This window comes from Pristiophorus japonicus, chromosome 21 (genome assembly GCF_044704955.1).
Source record: "Pristiophorus japonicus isolate sPriJap1 chromosome 21, sPriJap1.hap1, whole genome shotgun sequence".
NCBI lineage: Eukaryota > Metazoa > Chordata > Chondrichthyes > Pristiophoridae > Pristiophorus > Pristiophorus japonicus.
Genome location: NC_091997.1, coordinates 93,169,237 through 93,188,242, shown reverse-complemented (window position 1 = coordinate 93,188,242; position 19,006 = coordinate 93,169,237). Strand labels below are relative to the sequence as shown.

Sequence of the window (19,006 nt, the reverse complement as noted above, 5' to 3'; positions counted from 1 at the left end):
GGAGTTTCCCAAAGTTTTTCCCCAAATTGGCCTGCGGTTTTTCTTCCGCTTTTCCCAAGGGAGGTGGGGTGGGTCAGTTTATGGGTGTGAGCAGGTTGCACCATGTGAGGTGGGTTACAAACCTCATTAGGATTTTCTCAAAATTAATCAACAGTAACCACATTCTTTATCTCCAGCGGAGCTCAGTTGCCATTTAGGTGTGAATATTGTGTCTCAGTAATGCACTGACATGCATGTACAGTGCTGAGGGGTTTATAGCTTTACAGTGATAGTTATTGTCTTTAACATGCCCCTATGGGCAGGGGAGAAATTGAGGCGTTTGAATGAACCCCTCAATAGATTTGTTTGGCATTATCTGAAGCGGAGGAGGAACCAGCTCAGTGCTTTTTGTAATTTGTCCTCCACATGTGGGCAATTGTGCCACAGCCGTATTTACTGGCCATTCTTACTTGCCCTGCGACGATGGCGGCGAGCTGCCTTCTAGCAATTTGTTTTTACCGTGGAGTGGTTGCTGGGCCACCTCGGAGGACATCACGAGCGAGCCACTGACCCACACATGAATAATACCTTCACTTACATCTGTCCCCTTGGTGCAGCCCTCACCACGTCGATGAAACCACAAAACTGCCTGGGCTCAGCAGTCCGGTTACTGGAACACAACCACAGTCCACACCAGCAGCATTTCTCACCACTTCAAGCAGCTTTTCTTTCATCCCCTTCTATTCAACCTTCCCTTTTCTTCCTCATCGCATTCTTCTTTTTGTTTCCATGTTTATTTTTTCTCATTAGTCTCCATTTTTCTGCTCCTTGCAATGAGGTTGTAACTTATACATTAACGATTATAGATGCTAATCCGAGTCACATTTTTAAGGATACACTCGAGGGGTGTGCCACCCAGTGTAGTTGCTGCAGTTGAAGAAACAGCCAAGTATTAATTACTAAGGTTTTTTAAATGACTTGCTATAGAGTCTTTAATGGGAACAAGTCCATTTCAGCAGTGTGGGACATATGAATTAATGATGCTTCTCTTCACTGCATTAGTGCACTATATTAGTCCTCCCAATATCACGATCCAGCCCAATGATTGGCTTGTTCTTTCTATATTATGTGGCAATACTTGAGACATAAGTGGCTGAGCCTTTTCTCCTTGATGCACTACTCAGCGGTTTAAAGTGCCAGTGAACGAATTATTGCATGTACCAGTTGATCATCAATGTTGCTCACTGTCAGTTACACAGTGGAACAACACACCCTAAAGGAAAGGCTAAGCAGGGAAAGATTTCTCAATGACATTGTGAGCAGAGTAGCAGCAAGTCGTGTCCATTGGAAGCCAAGGAGCAGGGTTATAACTAGGGTTGTGTTCTGGGGCGGCCTGTTCTGCTGACGGCCTACTTTCTCCTCTTCGCATAATTGACTTGGAATCATTCTTTCTGATTAAACCAAACTGGGAGAGGCCGAAGAAGCGGATCAGAAATTACAGAATGGGTCGGACAAAGTAAAGGTGTGGGCCAGACATTGGCAGAGGAAATTTAATGCAATCATGCAAATTATTTCATATAAGAGGAAAATAAGTGACACGTGTTCCGTGCATGATGTTGCAATAGCCAATGTCTTAGTTAAGAGACCTAAGAGTCGCAGTGGACCTCAACAATAAACACGTCGAGCCAACGCAGAGCAGCAGTCAACAAATAGAATGTTAAACAGCAAACTAAAATAGTGGAAAACAAGGTAGAGGAAGTAATTGTATAGTACTCTGATGGGAGTGCACCTTGAATCCTGTGTCCAGTTCTAGGCACTGAGACCAGGGAGACTGCCAAGTGCTGCAGTCACTGCAGAATAAAGCCATCAGGCTGATTCCTAAGGTCAAGGCCTGAGCTATGAGAAAAGACTGGAGAAACTTGGGCCTTCCAGCCTGGAAAAGGAGTGCGTGCGAAGTGAGCTTGACGCTATACAGGATCGTTATGAGAAAGGTAACTCCAAAAAATCACTTCAAATGTAATTGTGAGAGGAGGACAAAGTGCTGCAGGTTCAGACTAGTAACACGTGGGGCAGGCTCCTGGATAGAATAGTGAAGGTCAAAACTGACCGTTTAAGAAACAATTAGCTGCTGCAATGTAGATGCATGAATTAAGATGGGCCAAATGCCTGCCTTCATCTCCAAATATTTTATGACCCACTGCTTTTACCATAACCCTGATTATTGAACACTCTAATGGAAATTATGAGGTCCCTCATAATTTTATACACTAAGATTTCCCCTCAGCTTCCTCTGTTCCAAAACAAAGTTTGCAGGATAGTGATCTGGAGCATGAACCCCGAGTGCTTTTCTCTTCGCTAACCCAGGGTGTTGAGACCAGTTGGAGTGGCCTGCTACTGTCCTATATGAGATTAGCCAAGTCAGCTTAGATTGGGGATTAAATCTGGGACTTTCCTGTCCTGTTCGACTCGCTCACCACCTCAGTGGCTAAACCCTATCACGGGAGTTTGAACTTGGAATTGTTTTTATTGTTGAACTTGTGGGGGGGAGGTGAAGAGAAAGTGGAGGAAGCTGTTGGGTCCTGTGCAAAGCGAGGATGGTAATTTGGCAAACCAGTGATGTGATTAAAGAGGAAGGATCTGTGGCCAGTTCCTGCATTCTCTCGAGGTTTTCTGTTGGTCAGAAGCCCAAGTTACCGACAAATTTAGTAGCTGAAAGCTATCGATTGGTATGTGAGTTGTCAGCGGTCAGAAATACTGCCGTGTGTATTATTTTATACCAGCAACATCAATTCTAATGAGCAAAGGATCTGTTTCTCAATAACTACCTTTGATAACAGTGCCAAGTGGGAGGAATGGGGCTGCCAGGGAAATAGTTTCATCAAATAAAGATATTGTCATTGAAGATTTTTTACAAATTACTCCAGACTAAATGTAAACAAATGATACCACATGGAGAAGTTTTCTGTACTGTTGTATACTCACTTCTCATTTCATCACAAACACTTTGTTGCTTCTAGTGCACCTTAGCTACGTGATTCCCTTCAGATCGCTGGTGGGTAATGAACTTGTGATCTGTTCTCCGCCACTCACTGATACAAGGAGCAATCGCAAGAGGAGATGCTCGCAGCGCAGTGTTATTTCTTCGATGGCTTTTGCTTCATTTCAATCTGGGTCCTTCTAAATCTCGGCAGTATTGTGCATTCTCTGAGTGCCGTGTTCCTACAGTGTTTTGTGTGTGTGCACTTTTGCCTTGAAAGCAATTGTGTAGTTTTTCTAAGTTCTTGCCATTGTGAGCAGAACATTGGTCGCAAGCAAAGCAGGGAAATAAATTACATCAGAGACTTGCAGTTCTTGGAGTATAGTGGGGTCGTTGTGGTGATGGATTCCTGCAAGTGTGGCTTGAAGCGCATGCTGTGCAGATGTGAGCAGTACAGTTTGTATTCTGCTTGGTGCAATGTAATGCTTCTCTATAGAGGTGCTCAATAAAGTGCATATAATCATCCATCGGTGATCAGTTATACAAGAAGCTTTGTAAATAAGCAGAAACTGTTTCAAGTGGCAGAAGATCAGTAACCAGAGGACACCGATTTAAGATAATTGGCAAAAGAACCAGAGGCGACTTCGGGAAACATTTCTTTACGCAGCAAGTTATGACCTGGAATGCACTGCCTGAAAGGGTGCTGGAAGCAGATTCAATAACTTTCAAAAGGGAATTGGATAGATACTTGAAGAGGAAACATTTGCAGGGCTATGGTACTAATTGGCTAGCTCTTTCAAACAACCGGCACAATGGGCCGAATGGCCTCCTGTGCTGTAAGGTTCTATGATTCTATGTTGGAGTACACATGAGCTTGCTGGCGAGGTTAGTTCCTGGTTTAGTGGTACTGAGTAATGCAGTGTACTCTCGACCCAACTTTATTCCAGCTCTTGCACCAAGTCCTTCTATTATCATATTTCCTTTTCTACCAGTAATTGTGGAGGAATAAAAGGATCTTTGAGTTTAATTAAAGTTTGGTTCTGTAATAATTCAGCGGAAATTTTGGGCATCACATCACTGGCTGTAAAGAAGCCTCACGTGATGGAAAATTAAATAAGTATTTAATGGAACTGAATTATTGTGATGGTCCTGTACAGAGCCATCATATATCCACACCACTGAAAGCTCAGCATATGGCTTTTTACAAATATCTATTGTCCTCGTTCATTGTATTGCTAATGCTTTAAACTTAATTTTGCCACTACCCTGTATAAGAAATCGTAGAAGATTTTTTAAAGAAAATTAGCACGGAAGGAGGCCATTTCAGCCCATTGTGTCTGCGCCGGCTAACCAAGAGCTTTCCAGCCTAATCCCACTTTCCAGCTCTCGGTCCGTAGCCCTGTAGGTTACGGCACTTCAGGTGCACATCCAAGTATTTTTTAAATGTGGTGAGGGTTTCTGCCTCTACCACCCTTTCAGGCAGTGAGTTCCAGACCCCCACCACCCTATAGGTGAAGAAATTTCCCCTCAAATCCCCTCTAAACCTCCCCCAATTACTTTAAATCTATGCCTCCTGGTTGTTGACCCCTCTGCCAAAGGAAACAGGTGCTTCCTATCCACTCTATCCAGGCCCCTGTACAGGACCATCACAATAATTTTATACACCTCAGTCAGGTCTCCCCTCAGCCTCCTCTGTTCCAAAGAAAACAACCCCAGCCTATACAATCTTTCCTCATAACTAAAATTCTCCAATCTAGGCAACGTCCTCGTAAATCTCCTCTGTACCCTCTCCAGTGCAATCACATCCTTCCTGTAATGTGATGGCCAGAACTGCACACACTACTCCAGCTGTGGCCTAACCAGTGTTTTATACAGTTCAAGCATAATCTCCTTGCTCTTGTATGCCATGCCCTTGTATTCCATGCCTCGACTAATAAAGGCAAGTATTCTATATCCCTTCTTAACCACGTTATCTACCTGGCCTACCTTCAGCGATCTGTGGACCTGCACTCCAAGGTCCCTTTGTTCCTCTACACTTTTCAGTGTTGTATCATTTAATGTGTATTCCCTTGCCTTGTTAGATCTCCCCAAATGCATTACCTCACACGTATCCGGATTGAATTCCATTTGCCATTGTTCCGCCCACCTGACCAGTACATTGATATAAGAACATAAGAAATAGGAGCAGGATTCGGCCATACGGTCCCTCGAGCCTGCTCCGCCATTTAATACGATCTTGGCTGGTCCGATCATGGACTTGGGTCCACTTTCCTGCCTGCTCCCCATAACCCCTTCTTCCATTATCGGTTAAGAAACTGTCTATCTCAAATTTATTCAATATCTCGGTTTCCACAGCTCTGAGGCAGAGAATTCCACAGATTTACAACCCTGAGAAAATAAATTTCTCCTCATCTCAGTTTTAAATGGGCAGCCCCTTATTCTAAGATTATGGCCCTTCGTTCTAGTCTCCCCCATCAGTGAAAACATTCTTGAAACCTTGTCAAGCCCCCTCATGATCTTATTGAAACGTATACATAGAGACATAAAAAATAGGTGCAGGAGTAGGCCATTCGGCCCTTCGAGCCTGCACTGCCATTCAATAAGATCATGGCTGATCATTCCCTCAGTACCCCTTTCCTGTTTTCTCTCCATACCCCTTGATCCCCTTAGCCATAAGGGCCATATCTAACTCCCTCTTGAATATATCCAATGAACTGGCATCAACAACTCTTTGCGGCAGGGAATTCCATAGGTTAACAACTCTGAGTGAAGAAGTTTCTCCTCATCTCAGTCCTAAATGGTCTACTCCTTATCCTAAGACACTGTCCCCTGGTTCTGGACTTCCCCAACATCGGGAACATTCTTCCCGCATCTAACCTGTCCAGTCCCGTCAGAATCTTACATCTTTCTATGAGATTCCCCCCTCATCCTTCTAAACTCCAGTGAATAAAGGTCCAGTTGATCCAGTCTCTCCTCATGACAGTCCAGCCATCCCTGGAATCAGTCTGGTGAACCTTCGCTGCACTCCCTTAATAGCAAGAACGTCCTTCCTCAGATTAGGAGACCAAAACTGAACACAATCTTCCAGGTGAGGCCTCACTAAGGCCCTGTACAACTGCAGTAAGACCTCCCTGCTCCTATACTCAAATCACCTAGCTATGAAGGCCAACATACCATTTGTCTTCTTCACCATCTGCTGTGTCTGTATGCCCACTTTCAGTGACTGATGAACCATGATACCCAGGTCTCGTTGCACCTCCCCTTTTCCTAATCTGCCGCCATTCAGATAATCTGCCTTCGTGTTTTTGCCCCCAAAATGTATAACCTCACATTTATCCACATTATACTGCATCTGCCATGCATTTGCCCACTCACCTAACCTGTCCAAGTCACCCTGCAGCCTCTTAGCGTCCTCCCCACAGCTCACACCGCCACCCAGTTTAGTGTCATCTGCAAACTTGGAGATATTACACTCAATTCCTTCATCTAAATCGTTAATGTATATTGTAAAGAGCTAGGGTCCCAGCACTGAGCCCTGCGGAACTCCACTAGTCACTGTCTGCCATTCTGAAAAGGACCCGTTTATCCCGACTCTCTGCTTCCTGTCTGCCAACCAGTTCTCTATCCATGTCAGTACATTACCCCCAATACCACGCGCTTTGATTTTGCACACCAATCTCTTGTGCGGGACCTTGTCAAAAGCCTTTTGGAAGTCCAAATACACCACGTCCACTGGTTCTCCCTTGTCCACGCTGCTAGTTACATCCTCAAAAAAATTCCAGAAGATTCGTCGAGCATGATTTCCCTTTCATAAATCCATGCTGACTTGGACCGATCCTGTCACTGCTTTCCAAATGCGCTGCTATTTCATCCTTAATGATTGATTCCAACATTTTCCCCACGACTGATGTCAGGTTAACCAGTCGATAATTATCCGTTTTCTCTCTCCCTCCTTTTTAAAAAAAAAAAGTGGTGTTATATTAGCTACCCTCCAGTCCATAGGAACTGATCCAGAGTCGATAGACTGTTGGAAAATGATCACCAATGCATCCACTATTTCTAGGACCACTTCCTTAAGTACTCTGGGATGCAGACTATCAGGCCCCAGGGATTTATCAGCCTTCAATCCCATCAATTTCCCTAACACAATTTCCCACCTAATAAGGATATTCTTCAGTTCTTCCTTCTCACTAGACCCACTGTCCCCTAGTACATTCGGAAGGTTATTTGTGTCTTCCTTCGTGAAGACAGAACCAAAGTATTTGTTCAATTGGTCTGCCATTTCTTTGTTCCCCATTATAAATTCACCTAAATCCGACTGCAAGGGTTTGTCTTCACTAATCTTTTTTTCTTCACACATTTATAGAAGCTTTTGCAGTCAGTTTTTATGTTCCCTGCAAGCTTCCTCTCGTACTCTATTTTCCCCCTCTTAATTAAACCCTTAGTCCTCCTCTGTTGAATTCTAAATTTCTCCCAGTTCTCAGGTTTTCTGCTTTTTCAAGCCAATTTATATGCCTCTTCCTTGGCTTTAACACTATTCTTAATTTCCCTTGTTAGTCATGGTTGAGCCACCTTCCCCATTTTATTTTTACTCCAGACAGGGATGTACAATTGCTGAAGGTCATCCATGTGATCTTTAAATGTTTGCCATTGCTTATCCACCGTCAACCCTTTAAGTATCATTTGCCAGTCTATTCGAGCCAATTCACGCCTCATACCGTCGAAGTTCTCTTTCCTTAAGTTCAGGACCCTATCTTCCGAATTAACTGTGTCACTCTCCATCTTAATAAAGAATTCTACCATATTATGGTCACTCTTCCCCAAGGGGCCTCGCACAACAAGATTGCTAATTAGTCCCTTCTCATTTCACATCACCCAGTCTAGGATGGCCAGCTCTAGTTGGTTCCTCGACATATTGGCCGAGAAAACCATCCCGAATGCACTCTAGGAAATCCTCCTCCACTGCATTGCTGCCAGTTTGGTTAGCCCAATCAATATGTAGATTAAAGTCGCCCATGATAACTGCTGTACCTTTATTGCACACATCCCTTATTTCTTCTTTGATGCTGTCCCCAACCTCACTACTACTGTTTGGTGGCCTGTACACAACTCCCACTAACGTTTTCTGCCCTTTGGAATTCCGCAGCTCCAACCATACCGATTCCACATCATCCAGGCTAATGTCCCTCCTTACTATTGCATTAATTTCCTCTTTAACCAGCAATGCCACCCCGCCTCCTGAATTCCAATGAGTAGAGGCTCAACTTACTCGACCTTTCCTCCTAAGTCAACCCCCCCCATCTCCGGAATCAACCTAGTGAACCTTCTCTGAACTGCCTCCAAAACAAGTATATCCTTTCGTAAATATGGAAACCAAAACTGCATGCAGTATTCTAGGTGTGGTCTCACCAATACCCTGTAGAACTGTAGCAAGACTTCCCTGCTTTTATACTCCATTTCCTTTGCAATGAAGGCCAAGATTCCATTGGCCTTCCTGATCACTTGCTGTACCTGCATACTATCCTTTTGTGTATCATGCACAAGTACCCCCAGGTCCCGCTGTACTGCAGCACTTTGCAATCTTTCTCCATTTAAATTATAACTTGCTCTTTGATTTTTCTCTGCCAAAGTGCATGACCTCACACTTTCCAACCTTAGACTCCATCTGCCAAATTTTTGCCCAGTCACTTAGCCTGTCTGTTCTTTTGCAGATTTTTTGTGTCCTCCTCACACATTTCTTTTCCTCCCATCTTTGTATCGTCAGCAAGCTTGGCTACGTTACACTCGGTCCCTTCTTCCACTAGTTACTGATTGCCAACCCGAGAGTTACTGATTGCCAACCCAACCCAAAACTCTCTGTTTTCTGTTAGTTAACCAATCCTCTAACCATGCTAATATATTACCCCCAACTCTGTGAATTTTTATCTTGTGCAGTAACCTTTTATGTGGCACCTTGTCAAATGCCTACTGGAAGTCCAAATACACTACATCCACTGGTTCCCCTTTATCCACCCTGTTCGTTACATCCTCAAAGAATTCTAGCAACTTTGTCAAACATGACATCCCCTTCATAAATCCATGCTGACTCTGCCTGACCGAATTATACTTTTCCAAATTTCCTGCTACTGCTTCTTTAATAATGGACTCCCAACATTTTCCCAACCACAGATGGTCTATAGTTTCCTGCTTTTTGTCTGCCTCCTATTTGAATAGGGACGTTACATTTGCAGTCCTCCGGTCCTTCTTTATTATCAACCACATAGCCTATTTTAATCTCAATTGCAAACTTCTTAATCATACCCCCAACATTCAAGTCCAAGTCATTGATATATACCATAAAAAACAAGGGACCCAGCACTGAGCCCTGTGGTATCTCACTGGATACAGCCTTCCAGTCACAAAAATACCCATCAACCATTACCCTTTGCTTCCTGCCTCTGAGCCAAGTTTGGATCCAACTTGCCACTTTGCCCTGGATCCATGGGCTTTTACTTTCGTGACCAGTCTGCCATTTGGGACTTTATCAAAAGCTTTGCTAAGATCCATACACTACATCATATGCACTACCCTCATTGAATTTTTCAAGGCGGTAACCAGGAGGGTCAATCAAGTTAGTCAGACACAACCTTCCCTTAACAAATCCATGTCTTCCCAAATGAAGATTTATCCTGTCCCTCAGGATCTTTTCCAATAATTTTCGCACCACTGAGGTTAGGTTGACAGGCCTGTAATTACTCAGTCTATCCCTTTCTCCCTTTTTAAACAAAGGTACAACATTAGCAGTCCTTCAGTCCTTTAAATCTTCAAAGAGTGCATGTATCATGTCAAAATAATCTGCTTTGTGTTTATACTCCAGCTAATGTGTTCTTTAACTCGATCTTGTGTTAAATATACTGCTCACCGTATAGTCATGTTTTCCACTGTTTTTTAGGGAATGGTTGCTAGGCCTGCGAATTGCTGGGGATTAAGGTTAACCACCATCCAGCTTTTACTGAAATCTTGTCAGGAATGTTGGTTTTTAGGTCTGTTGCAGTCTCTGGTAACGTTATTTTGTATATCGATTCCAGATGCACCCTGTCTTCCACAAGCAAAGGACGTTGATGAAAATGCTCGCCATGTGCTGGATGTAGTGGTTGACCCAGGAACCCTGGTGGGTGAGCGAGCAGCAGGCTATTCGTCTCCCGGACACCCCACCACCATTAACTTCTCCTTGAAGCACTGGGGCACAGAGATCAGGTGAGACCATCCTGCCTCCAGTTCAAGGGGAAGCTGTCTCCTTTCTGAATGCTTTTAAATTACCCAAGAACCAGGGGACACGAGTTTAAAAAGGAAGGCGTTCAGAGCATGAACTCAGACAGGAAGTCTGGAATGTTTTCCACACCGGGTTGCTGGGTTTGTGCAATGAATGGCCGGAGGCAATTGAAGCATCCTGTGTAAATGGGATCAAGAGATAAGTAGAAGCATTTCTGAAGAGAGCAGTGATTGGGGAAATGGGGAAAGAACAGGCAAAGGGGAATTGGCCTTTGGGAAAGGAATGGGCTTGTTCTGCTCCACTTTTACCTGTCCTTCACAATCATGTTTCCACTTATTGCCTCTTTCTATACAGCATTAGCATGGATCCAAAATACTTTATATTTTAGAACACCCTGCGGCTTTTAAATACTCTCAATATTCTTTCTGATTGTGGTTATTTATCCGAAGACATTAACTGGTGTTTTTTTTTAACCAATCTGATAGTTTTGTACTTAAACGGTAATTGAAAACATTTATTCGAGTCTCTTTTTTTTTGTGCATGTTTAGCCAACCTCTGCAGTCTGGTTTTTCAATGCTTGATCTATTCCACTCAACTTACATTGGATGTTTTCGAACCAGACAAAACTACTAGTAGAGCAGCATTCGTATAACACTGCTAGACTAAAAGGACGGGTAAGAAATGGGAATAAAATCAGTCTATTGAGATATATAATATCCCTTGTATTGCGATACATAATATCCCATATATTAGGATCTATAATATCCTTTTGTCTTTTTAAAAAGCTTTCATACTGATTTAGGATCAAAAGCTTAGTGGGGTTGAGACAGACAGTGTCCCTGGCAGACATGAAAAAGTTTCGAGGAAGCACTTGACACCATCTTAAACTGGCTAAACTTGGCTTAAACTGAATACTGAAATGATGTAAAAACCTGTCTCGTGATAAAAAGCCTATTTTCTGTCAGTGGAAGCACTGTGGGGCAGCTGAGTGTGCTACAGTGCTGGTTTGCTTTATAGTTTATGGGCCATGCCGGTTATGCAATGTGTCCACCTGGAAGAGCATGATTTGACGTCGTGGAATAGCTTGCTAATTGTACTGATGGCCCTTCTCGTGGGGGAGTCTAAAACTAGGGAGCATGGTGGGGGGGGGGGGAGGGGGAAATAAAATCAGACCAATTTCCAACGGAACATTGGTAGGTTTAAAGATAATTTTGTGAATTATTTACATTTCCATGAATTTGTTATGCTGCAAACTTTATTTCAATGCTTTATTCTTAAGTTACAGACAAATATTTTAAACAATTTCACCAGATCACACTTTGAGCATTTCCACTGGCTTATAAGTGTGACAGAGTGATAATATGGTTTATATCAGGGGACCGGTAAACACAATTTGTATATGTGATTTCTTGAGAAAATGTGTCTCTTTCTGAATGTGAATGTGATGTGTCAGCTGGCAGTGTTCTGTCTTGATGGAATCACCAGTGTGGCTGAATAAAGCCATTATTTTTGCCACAATTGGGTGACTCCTGTGCCTGATCGAGAAACACACTTGGATATTTTTAAAAGCACCATGCCGAACCCTCCATGTGGAAGACTAAATATCTGGTTTTGTTATGGGAAAACGAAGTGCCTTCTCCCTTGGTGCCCTTATGCCTGTGCAACCACAGTTCCCAGCAAAGCAGCAATGTAACTCAGTATTAAAATGTTCATTTTATTTCCTTCAGCCCCTTTCCAGAGTGCTCCAGCTCCACTTCTGGCAATCGTCTGCGAGCAATGCAAGCACTCTTTCTCCCCTCCCCTCCCAACCCCCCCGCCCACTCCCCAATCCAATTCTGTGCACAGTGCTTTTACATTCCTTGTAAAGGAAACTTAATAACTTGCATTTATGTAGTTCCTTTCACTAGCTCAGGATGTCTCAAAGTGCTTCACAGCCAACCAATTCCCTTTGTGAAGTGTAGTCACGGTTATGTAGACAAACGCAGCAGCCAGTTTGCAGAGAGTCCAACAAACGGTGAATGAAATAAACGACCAGTTAATCTGCTTGTTTTGGTGGGGTTGGTTGCGACATGAATGTTGGCTAGAACAGTGCATCCACCTGAACAGGTGGACAAGGCCTTTAACAGCTCATCAGAAAGGCACCTCTGGCAATGTAGTGCTCCCTCAGTACTGCACAGGAGCACCAGCCTACTTTGAGCTTTAAGCCTTGGAGTGGAGCTTGAACTCTGAACCTTCTGTCTCGAAGGTGAGCGTGCTATCAACAGAGCCAAGCTGACTACTGTGTTGTAAGATGTTGCCGTGTTTCCATCTCTAATATCTCTGTCCCGCCTCAGCTCATCTGCTGAAACCCTCATCCATACCGTTGTTATCCCTGGCCTGGCCTATTTCAACACACACCTGGCCGACCTTCCATCTTCCAAGCTCTGTAAACTTGAGGTCATACAAAACTCTGCTGCCCGTGTCCTAACTCGCTCCAAGTCCTGTTCACCCTGTGCTCACTGACCTACATTGGCTCCCAATTAAGCAAAGCCTCAATTTTAAAAATGTCGCCCTTGCTTTCAAATCACTCGGATGGCCTCGCCCCCCTCCCTATTTCTGTAACCTCCTTCAGCCCCACAACCCTCCGAGATATCCGCGATCCCCGATTTTAATCGCTCCACCTTTGGTGGCCGTGTCTTCAGCTGCCTAGGCCCTAAGCTCCAGAGCTCCCTCCCTAAACCTCACCGACTCTCTATCTCACTTTCTTCCTTTAAGACGCTCCTTAAAACCTACCTCTTTCATCTGCCCTGATATCTCGTGACTCGATGTCAAATTTTGTTTGAAGCTCCTTGGGCTGTTTTACTACGTTAAAGGCGCTATGTAAAAACTTGTTAAGTGTTAGAATTCATGATTCCCCTACAACGAATATAATTTGATTTCACACTCTGCAATTCTGAATCTAATGCAGAAATTCAATGTCGATTCTGAAACCAGGAAGAGGAAACAATGATCACCGGAAAAGTGTCTTCTACACTGAGGATTGGGAGCTGCTGGACCCCAGCCTCAAGGAGCTGGAAGAAGCAGCAGGACATGAAGAAAAGAGAAAATCTTCAACAGAAGGAAATAGAGGTTTGTCACTTCATCTTACTGTCGTAATCACATTTATTCAGCAAATAAAGCATTACTGTACGGACAGGTATGCTTTCAAAGAGGGATACACTCCTTGGGTAAGACCATACTTTATAATAATCTGCCTGGAGTGCTCTGATGGTGTTTATCCTACAAAGCCCTGGACAGTTAATAAAATGACTCCAATCCGCCAACAGGGTTGTTGCCCAACTGCCCATCCCATTCCTGCATCTTCGATGGCTGAACTCTTGATCAGTCTCTTAATACCCAAAGCAAACATTATCTCTGTTCATGGCCTCTCATCCCATTATTAGACCTGCTAAATGCGGGCTTCCTTGTTGGCTGAATGTTTAGCACTAAGCCATACATACCAGAAATCTGTGTTGTGAGTTTACTTACCTCAGCAATTGGTCCCCTACAATTAGTGTCTCTATTTTTGGACCAGTGGCTTTTGAAAAGTGTGCATGTTGGTCTGCCAGAGATGGGATTAAATTTTGCTGTGATGCCGTCAATGGTTAATCAGCCTGTTGCACGCATTATGTAGACCTGCACATGAAGTTAGCCATTAAGGTATCAGAAGACTACTGAACACCCCCAGAACTAAACTCCAGCAAACCTTCAGGAGAAATGGAAAGAAAATTGGGGAACGAGGACAATTGCTATGCGGAGCGTTCATTGAAGAAAGATCAACTTCTGCCTTCCAGCACCCCAGGCAGCTTCTCCCTTGGCAATATTATCTCTGGGAACTTTTCCTTTGGGCTGCTCGCTCTTCCAAAGGGACAGCAAACCTTGACTTGCATTTGTACTCTGATCTCTCTCACCTTGGTAAAGAATCCCCCTCCAATACTCCACAATGTTCGATAATTATGACCAATGTCAAATTTTATCCCATCAGGTCTGAAGCTCCACTGTCTGAACTCCTTTAAGACCTCTGGTCCTACTAGTAACACTTCAGTTGTCCTCAAAAATGTGTCCTTGGATTTAACCCCCGCCCCACAAGTCCTCTTCAACCTCTCTCGCTCCCAGTGTTTCTTTCCTTCTTGGAAATTTGGTTCATCCTATTTCTAAGAAAGCAGATCTTGTTTTCCTTCCCAACTATCTCACTACTCTCAAGTGATGGAAGTTGGTGCTAACCCTCAAATTATCCATCACCATTTACAAATTCTGGTTTAATCCATGATTTGCTTTCAGCAAAGTCATTCCACTGCCGATATAGCTGCCCACAAACTTTGAATTTCCAAGCATGTTATCACTCGAGTCTAACTACTATGGCTTTCTGCTTCTGCATCACATCTTGCACTTCAAACTTGCTTTTAAGGACATAAGAAATAGGAGCAGGAGTAGGCCATTTGGCTCCTCAAGCCTGCTCTGCCATTCAGTAAGATCATGACTGATCTGATCATGGACTCAATTCCACTTCCCTCTCGCTCCCCATAACCCTTTACTCTCATCGCTCAAAAATCTGTCTCTCTCTGCCTTAAATATATTCAATGACCCAGCCTCCACAGCTCTCCGGGCAGAGAATTCCACAGATTTACAAACCTCCTAAGAGAAGAAATTTCTCCATCTCAGTTTTAAATGGGCGGCTCTTTTTTAAAAAAGGAGGGAGAGAGAAAACACGGAATTATAGACCGGTCAGCCTGACATTGATAGTGGGTAAAATGATGGAATCAATTATTAAGGATGTCATAGCAGCGCATTTGGAAAGAGGTGACATGATAGGTCCAAGTCAGCATGGATTTGTGAAAGGGAAATCATGCTTGACAAATCTTCTGGAATTTTTTGAGGATGTTTCCAGTAGAGTGGACAAGGGAGAACCAGTTGATGTGGTATATTTGGACTTTCAGAAGGCTTTCGACAAGGTCCCACACAAGAGATTAATGTGCAAAGTTAAAGCATATGGGATTGGGGGGTAGTGTGCTGACATGGATTGAGAACTGGTTGTCAGACAGGAAGCAAAGAGTAGGAGTAAATGGGGACTTTTCAGAATGGCAGGCAGTGACTAGTGGGGTATGGCAAGGTTCTATGCTGGGGCCCCAGCTGTTTACACTGTACATTAATGATTTAGACGAGGGGATTAAATGTAGTATCTCCAAATTTGCGGATGACACTAAGTTGGGTGGCAGTGTGAGCTGCGAGGAAGATGCTATGAGGCTGCAGAGTGACTTGGATAGGTTAAGTGAGTGGGCAAATGCATGGCAGATGAAGTATAATGTGGATAAATGTGAGGTTATCCACTTTGGTGGTAAAAACAGAGAGACAGACTATTATCTGAATGGTGACAGATTAGGAAAAGGGGAGGTGCAATGGGTGTCATGGTACATCAGTCATTGAAGGTTGGCATGCAGGTACAGCAGGTGGTTAAGAAAGCAAATGGCATGTTGGCCTTCATAGCGAGGGGATTTGAGTACAGGGGCAGGGAGGTGTTGCTACAGTTGTACAGGGCCTTGGTGAGGCCACACCTGGAGTATTGTGTACAGTTTTGGTCTCCTAACCTGAGGAAGGACATTCTTGCTATTGAGGGAGTGCAGCGAAGGTTCACCAGACTGATTCCCGGGATGGCGGGACTGACCTATCAAGAAAGACTGGATCAACTGGGCTTGTATTCACTGGAGTTCAGAAGAATGAGAGGGGACCTCATGGAAACGTTTAAGATTCTGATGGATTTAGACAAGTTAGATGCAGGTAGAATGTTCCCAATGTTGGGGAAGTCAAGAACCAGGGGTCACAGTCTAAGGATAAGGGGTAAGCCATTTAGGTCCGAGATGAGGAGAAACTTCTTCACCCAGAGAGTGGTGAACCTGTGGAATTCTCTACCACAGAAAGTAGTTGAGGCCAATTCACTAAATATATTCAAAAAGGAGTTAGATGAAGTCCTTACTAATAGGGGGATCAAGGGGTATGGCGAGAAAGCAGGAATGGGGTACTGAAGTTGCATGTTCAGCCATGAACTCATTGAATGGCGGTGCAGGCTATGTCCCCTAGTTTTAGTTTCCCTATGAGTGGAAATATCCTCTCTGCATCCACCTTGTCGAGCCCCCTCATTATCTTATATGTTTCAATTAAATCACCTTTCATTCTTCTGAACTCCAATGTGTATAGGCCCAGCCTACTCCACTTATCTTCATAAGTCAACCCCCTCATCTCTGGAATCAACCTAGTGAACCTTCCCTAAACAGCCTCCAATGCAAGTATATCCTTCCTTAAATACTGAGACCAAAACTGTATGCAGTACTCCAGGTGTGGCCTCACCAATACCCTGTACAGTTGTAGCAGGACTTCTCTGCTTTTATACTCTATCCCCCTTGCAATAAAGGCCAACATTCCATTTGCCTTCCTGATTACTCGCTGTATCTGCGTACTAACTTTTTGTATTTCATGCACTTCATGCACAAGGACCCCAAGGTCTCTCTGTACTGCAGCACTTTGCAATTTTATTTAAATTATGATTTGCTTTTCTATTACTTCTGCCAAGTGCATAACCTCACATTTTCCCACATTATACTCCAACGGCCAAATTTTTGCCCGTTCACATAGCCTGTCTATATCCCTTTGCAAATTTTTTGTGTCCTCCTCACAATTTGCTTTCCCACCCATCTTTGTATCATCAGCAAACCTGGCTACTTTACTCCCTTCATCCAAGTAATTAATATAGATTGTAAATAGTTGAGGTCCCAGCATCGATCCCTGCGGCACCCCACTAGTTACTGTTTGCCAACCGGAAAATGACCTATTTATCCTGACTTTCTGTTTTCTGTTAGTTAGCCAATCCTCTCTCCATGCTAATATATTACCCCCAACCCCGTGAGCTTTTATTTTGTGCAGTAACCTCTTATGTCGCACCTTATCGATGCTTTCTGGAAATCGAATACACCACATCCACTGGTTCCCCTTTATCCACCCTGCTCATTACATCCTCAAAGAGCTCCAACAAATTTGTCAAACATGATTTCCCTTTCATAAAAGCATGTTGACTCTGCTTGATTGAATCATGCTTTTCCAAATGTCCCACTACTGTTTCCTTAATAATGGCTTTTGAAGATTATCACAAATCATTTGACATTGCCTTGGGCATCGTCGAAGCCTTGGACAAGGTTGACATCATATATTTCTGAACAAATTGTCGTCATATGGTATCCCACTAAAGCTATGTTCACGGCTGTCTGATTTCCTGTGAAACCACTCCATCTGTGCTGCTGGTTCATAACTCTGGTTCTTGTTCCCAGCTTGGGCACTCCACAAGGTTTTGTGCTCCCTCACCCTATGTTTTCTTCACATCGATTACTTCCACTCATCTTTCAACCCCAATCACTCTTATCCGATCAGTGTAAATAAAGCTCTATTTCTGATCAGTGACTTTCAGCCTGTTTCAGGTGACAAAAAGAAAGCTTTTGTCCTGCCAAATAGGACCAATTCCTTGTGATATTTTTATGATTTAAATACAGGGTAGTGTGGTTTAAATATTGGCTTTGTTAAACTGTATCCGTCAGAGTTCCTTTATCTGCCACACATGGCTGTTGAGAGATGTCCATCATCATCATAGGCAGTCCCTTGAAACGAGGATGACTTGTTTCCACGCCAAAAAGGGATGAGTTCACAGGTATTTCAATGAAGGACCCAATATTCCAGATCCCGAACTGTATATTGAAGGGTGGAAGATGCCTGTGCGTGGATTGTTTTAATGTGTGGTGACTGTTGCACACCAGCCACCACACGGGCTTGACAGAGCTAGATCTGGTCCAATCGCAAGGGTTAACCAGGACGACTGGAGACCTGCTCTGCTGCACATGTCGCAGTGTGGGTTGGCCTGTGCTGCCCCTGGGCCCTCGCCTCTTCTGGGCCCCGATGTCCACAGTATCACTGAACATGCTCAGCTTCTGTTGCTGCTATTGCCTATGTTCAGAAATGTTTTAGATCAAAATGTGTTTGCTGACTGGGCAGTCCTTCCTTGAAATGTTAATACAGTGAGATCACAGTCTGAATAAAGTAGGCAAATACACAAACTCTAAATCATCATGGAGGTTCGTCCTAAGAGAAGTTCAAAATTGGTCAAAAGCAAATTGAGTATCTGATGGCACGGAGACTTCTGTTCACAATATATCTACTTAGTGTTAGAAATGGTTAATATCTTAAATGCCTGATCATTGAGAAGAATCTGTGTTTAATTGTCAATTGATTCAATATCGAAGTAAACTATGACCTATGATTCCTGTTCCCCATTTCCCTGCTTTGCACCGCCTGTATACAAAACAACCACAGGGGCTTCATATTCCATGCAATGCTCAATCCCAGAGACTGTGGAAAGCCTCTGAAAAGCTGCAGTGATTTTGGGCTGTTTTTATTGTAAAACATTTTATGTAAACCAAGCAGGCTATTACTAGTTTCGAACAGTGTTTCAGCTTCTGCATCACAGCTTGTAATAAATCTGCCTAGTTTTAGCCTGAACGTATAATGTGATGTTTACTGGCGCTCGGAGTAGGCAGGGAAATGTCGTGGACCACGAGACGAGATTTCCAGAGAGGTATCGTTAGGTAAGGGAATGTATGTTCGTCCCATGATGATCTGTCCCACTTGGGAAACACGTTTCGGTTCGGGACAAACTCGGTCTTATGGAAACTGCCTTTTATGCTGTGAGCACCAATTAAAATTGTTGGTAGATCAGTCACAGAGTACAAGTCACTGATAAATGT

General features: G+C 43.6%; 1 protein-coding gene across 4 annotated transcripts in view; it reads left to right on the top strand.

Annotated features, from left to right (window-relative positions):
• Positions 1-19,006, top strand: part of tbc1d2b (TBC1 domain family, member 2B) — a 112,979-nt gene that overhangs the window by 24,389 nt on the left and 69,584 nt on the right. For 3 of the 4 annotated variants that reach the window (XM_070865239.1, XM_070865237.1, XM_070865238.1), the window contains exons 2-3: positions 10,024-10,192; positions 13,156-13,316. In XM_070865239.1, coding sequence (XP_070721340.1) covers positions 10,024-10,192; positions 13,156-13,316 — 330 coding nt within the window. Of the gene's footprint in view, positions 1-10,023; positions 10,193-10,779; positions 10,883-13,155; positions 13,317-19,006 lie in introns of those variants that run through there. The other variant, XM_070865240.1, reaches the window with a different exon arrangement.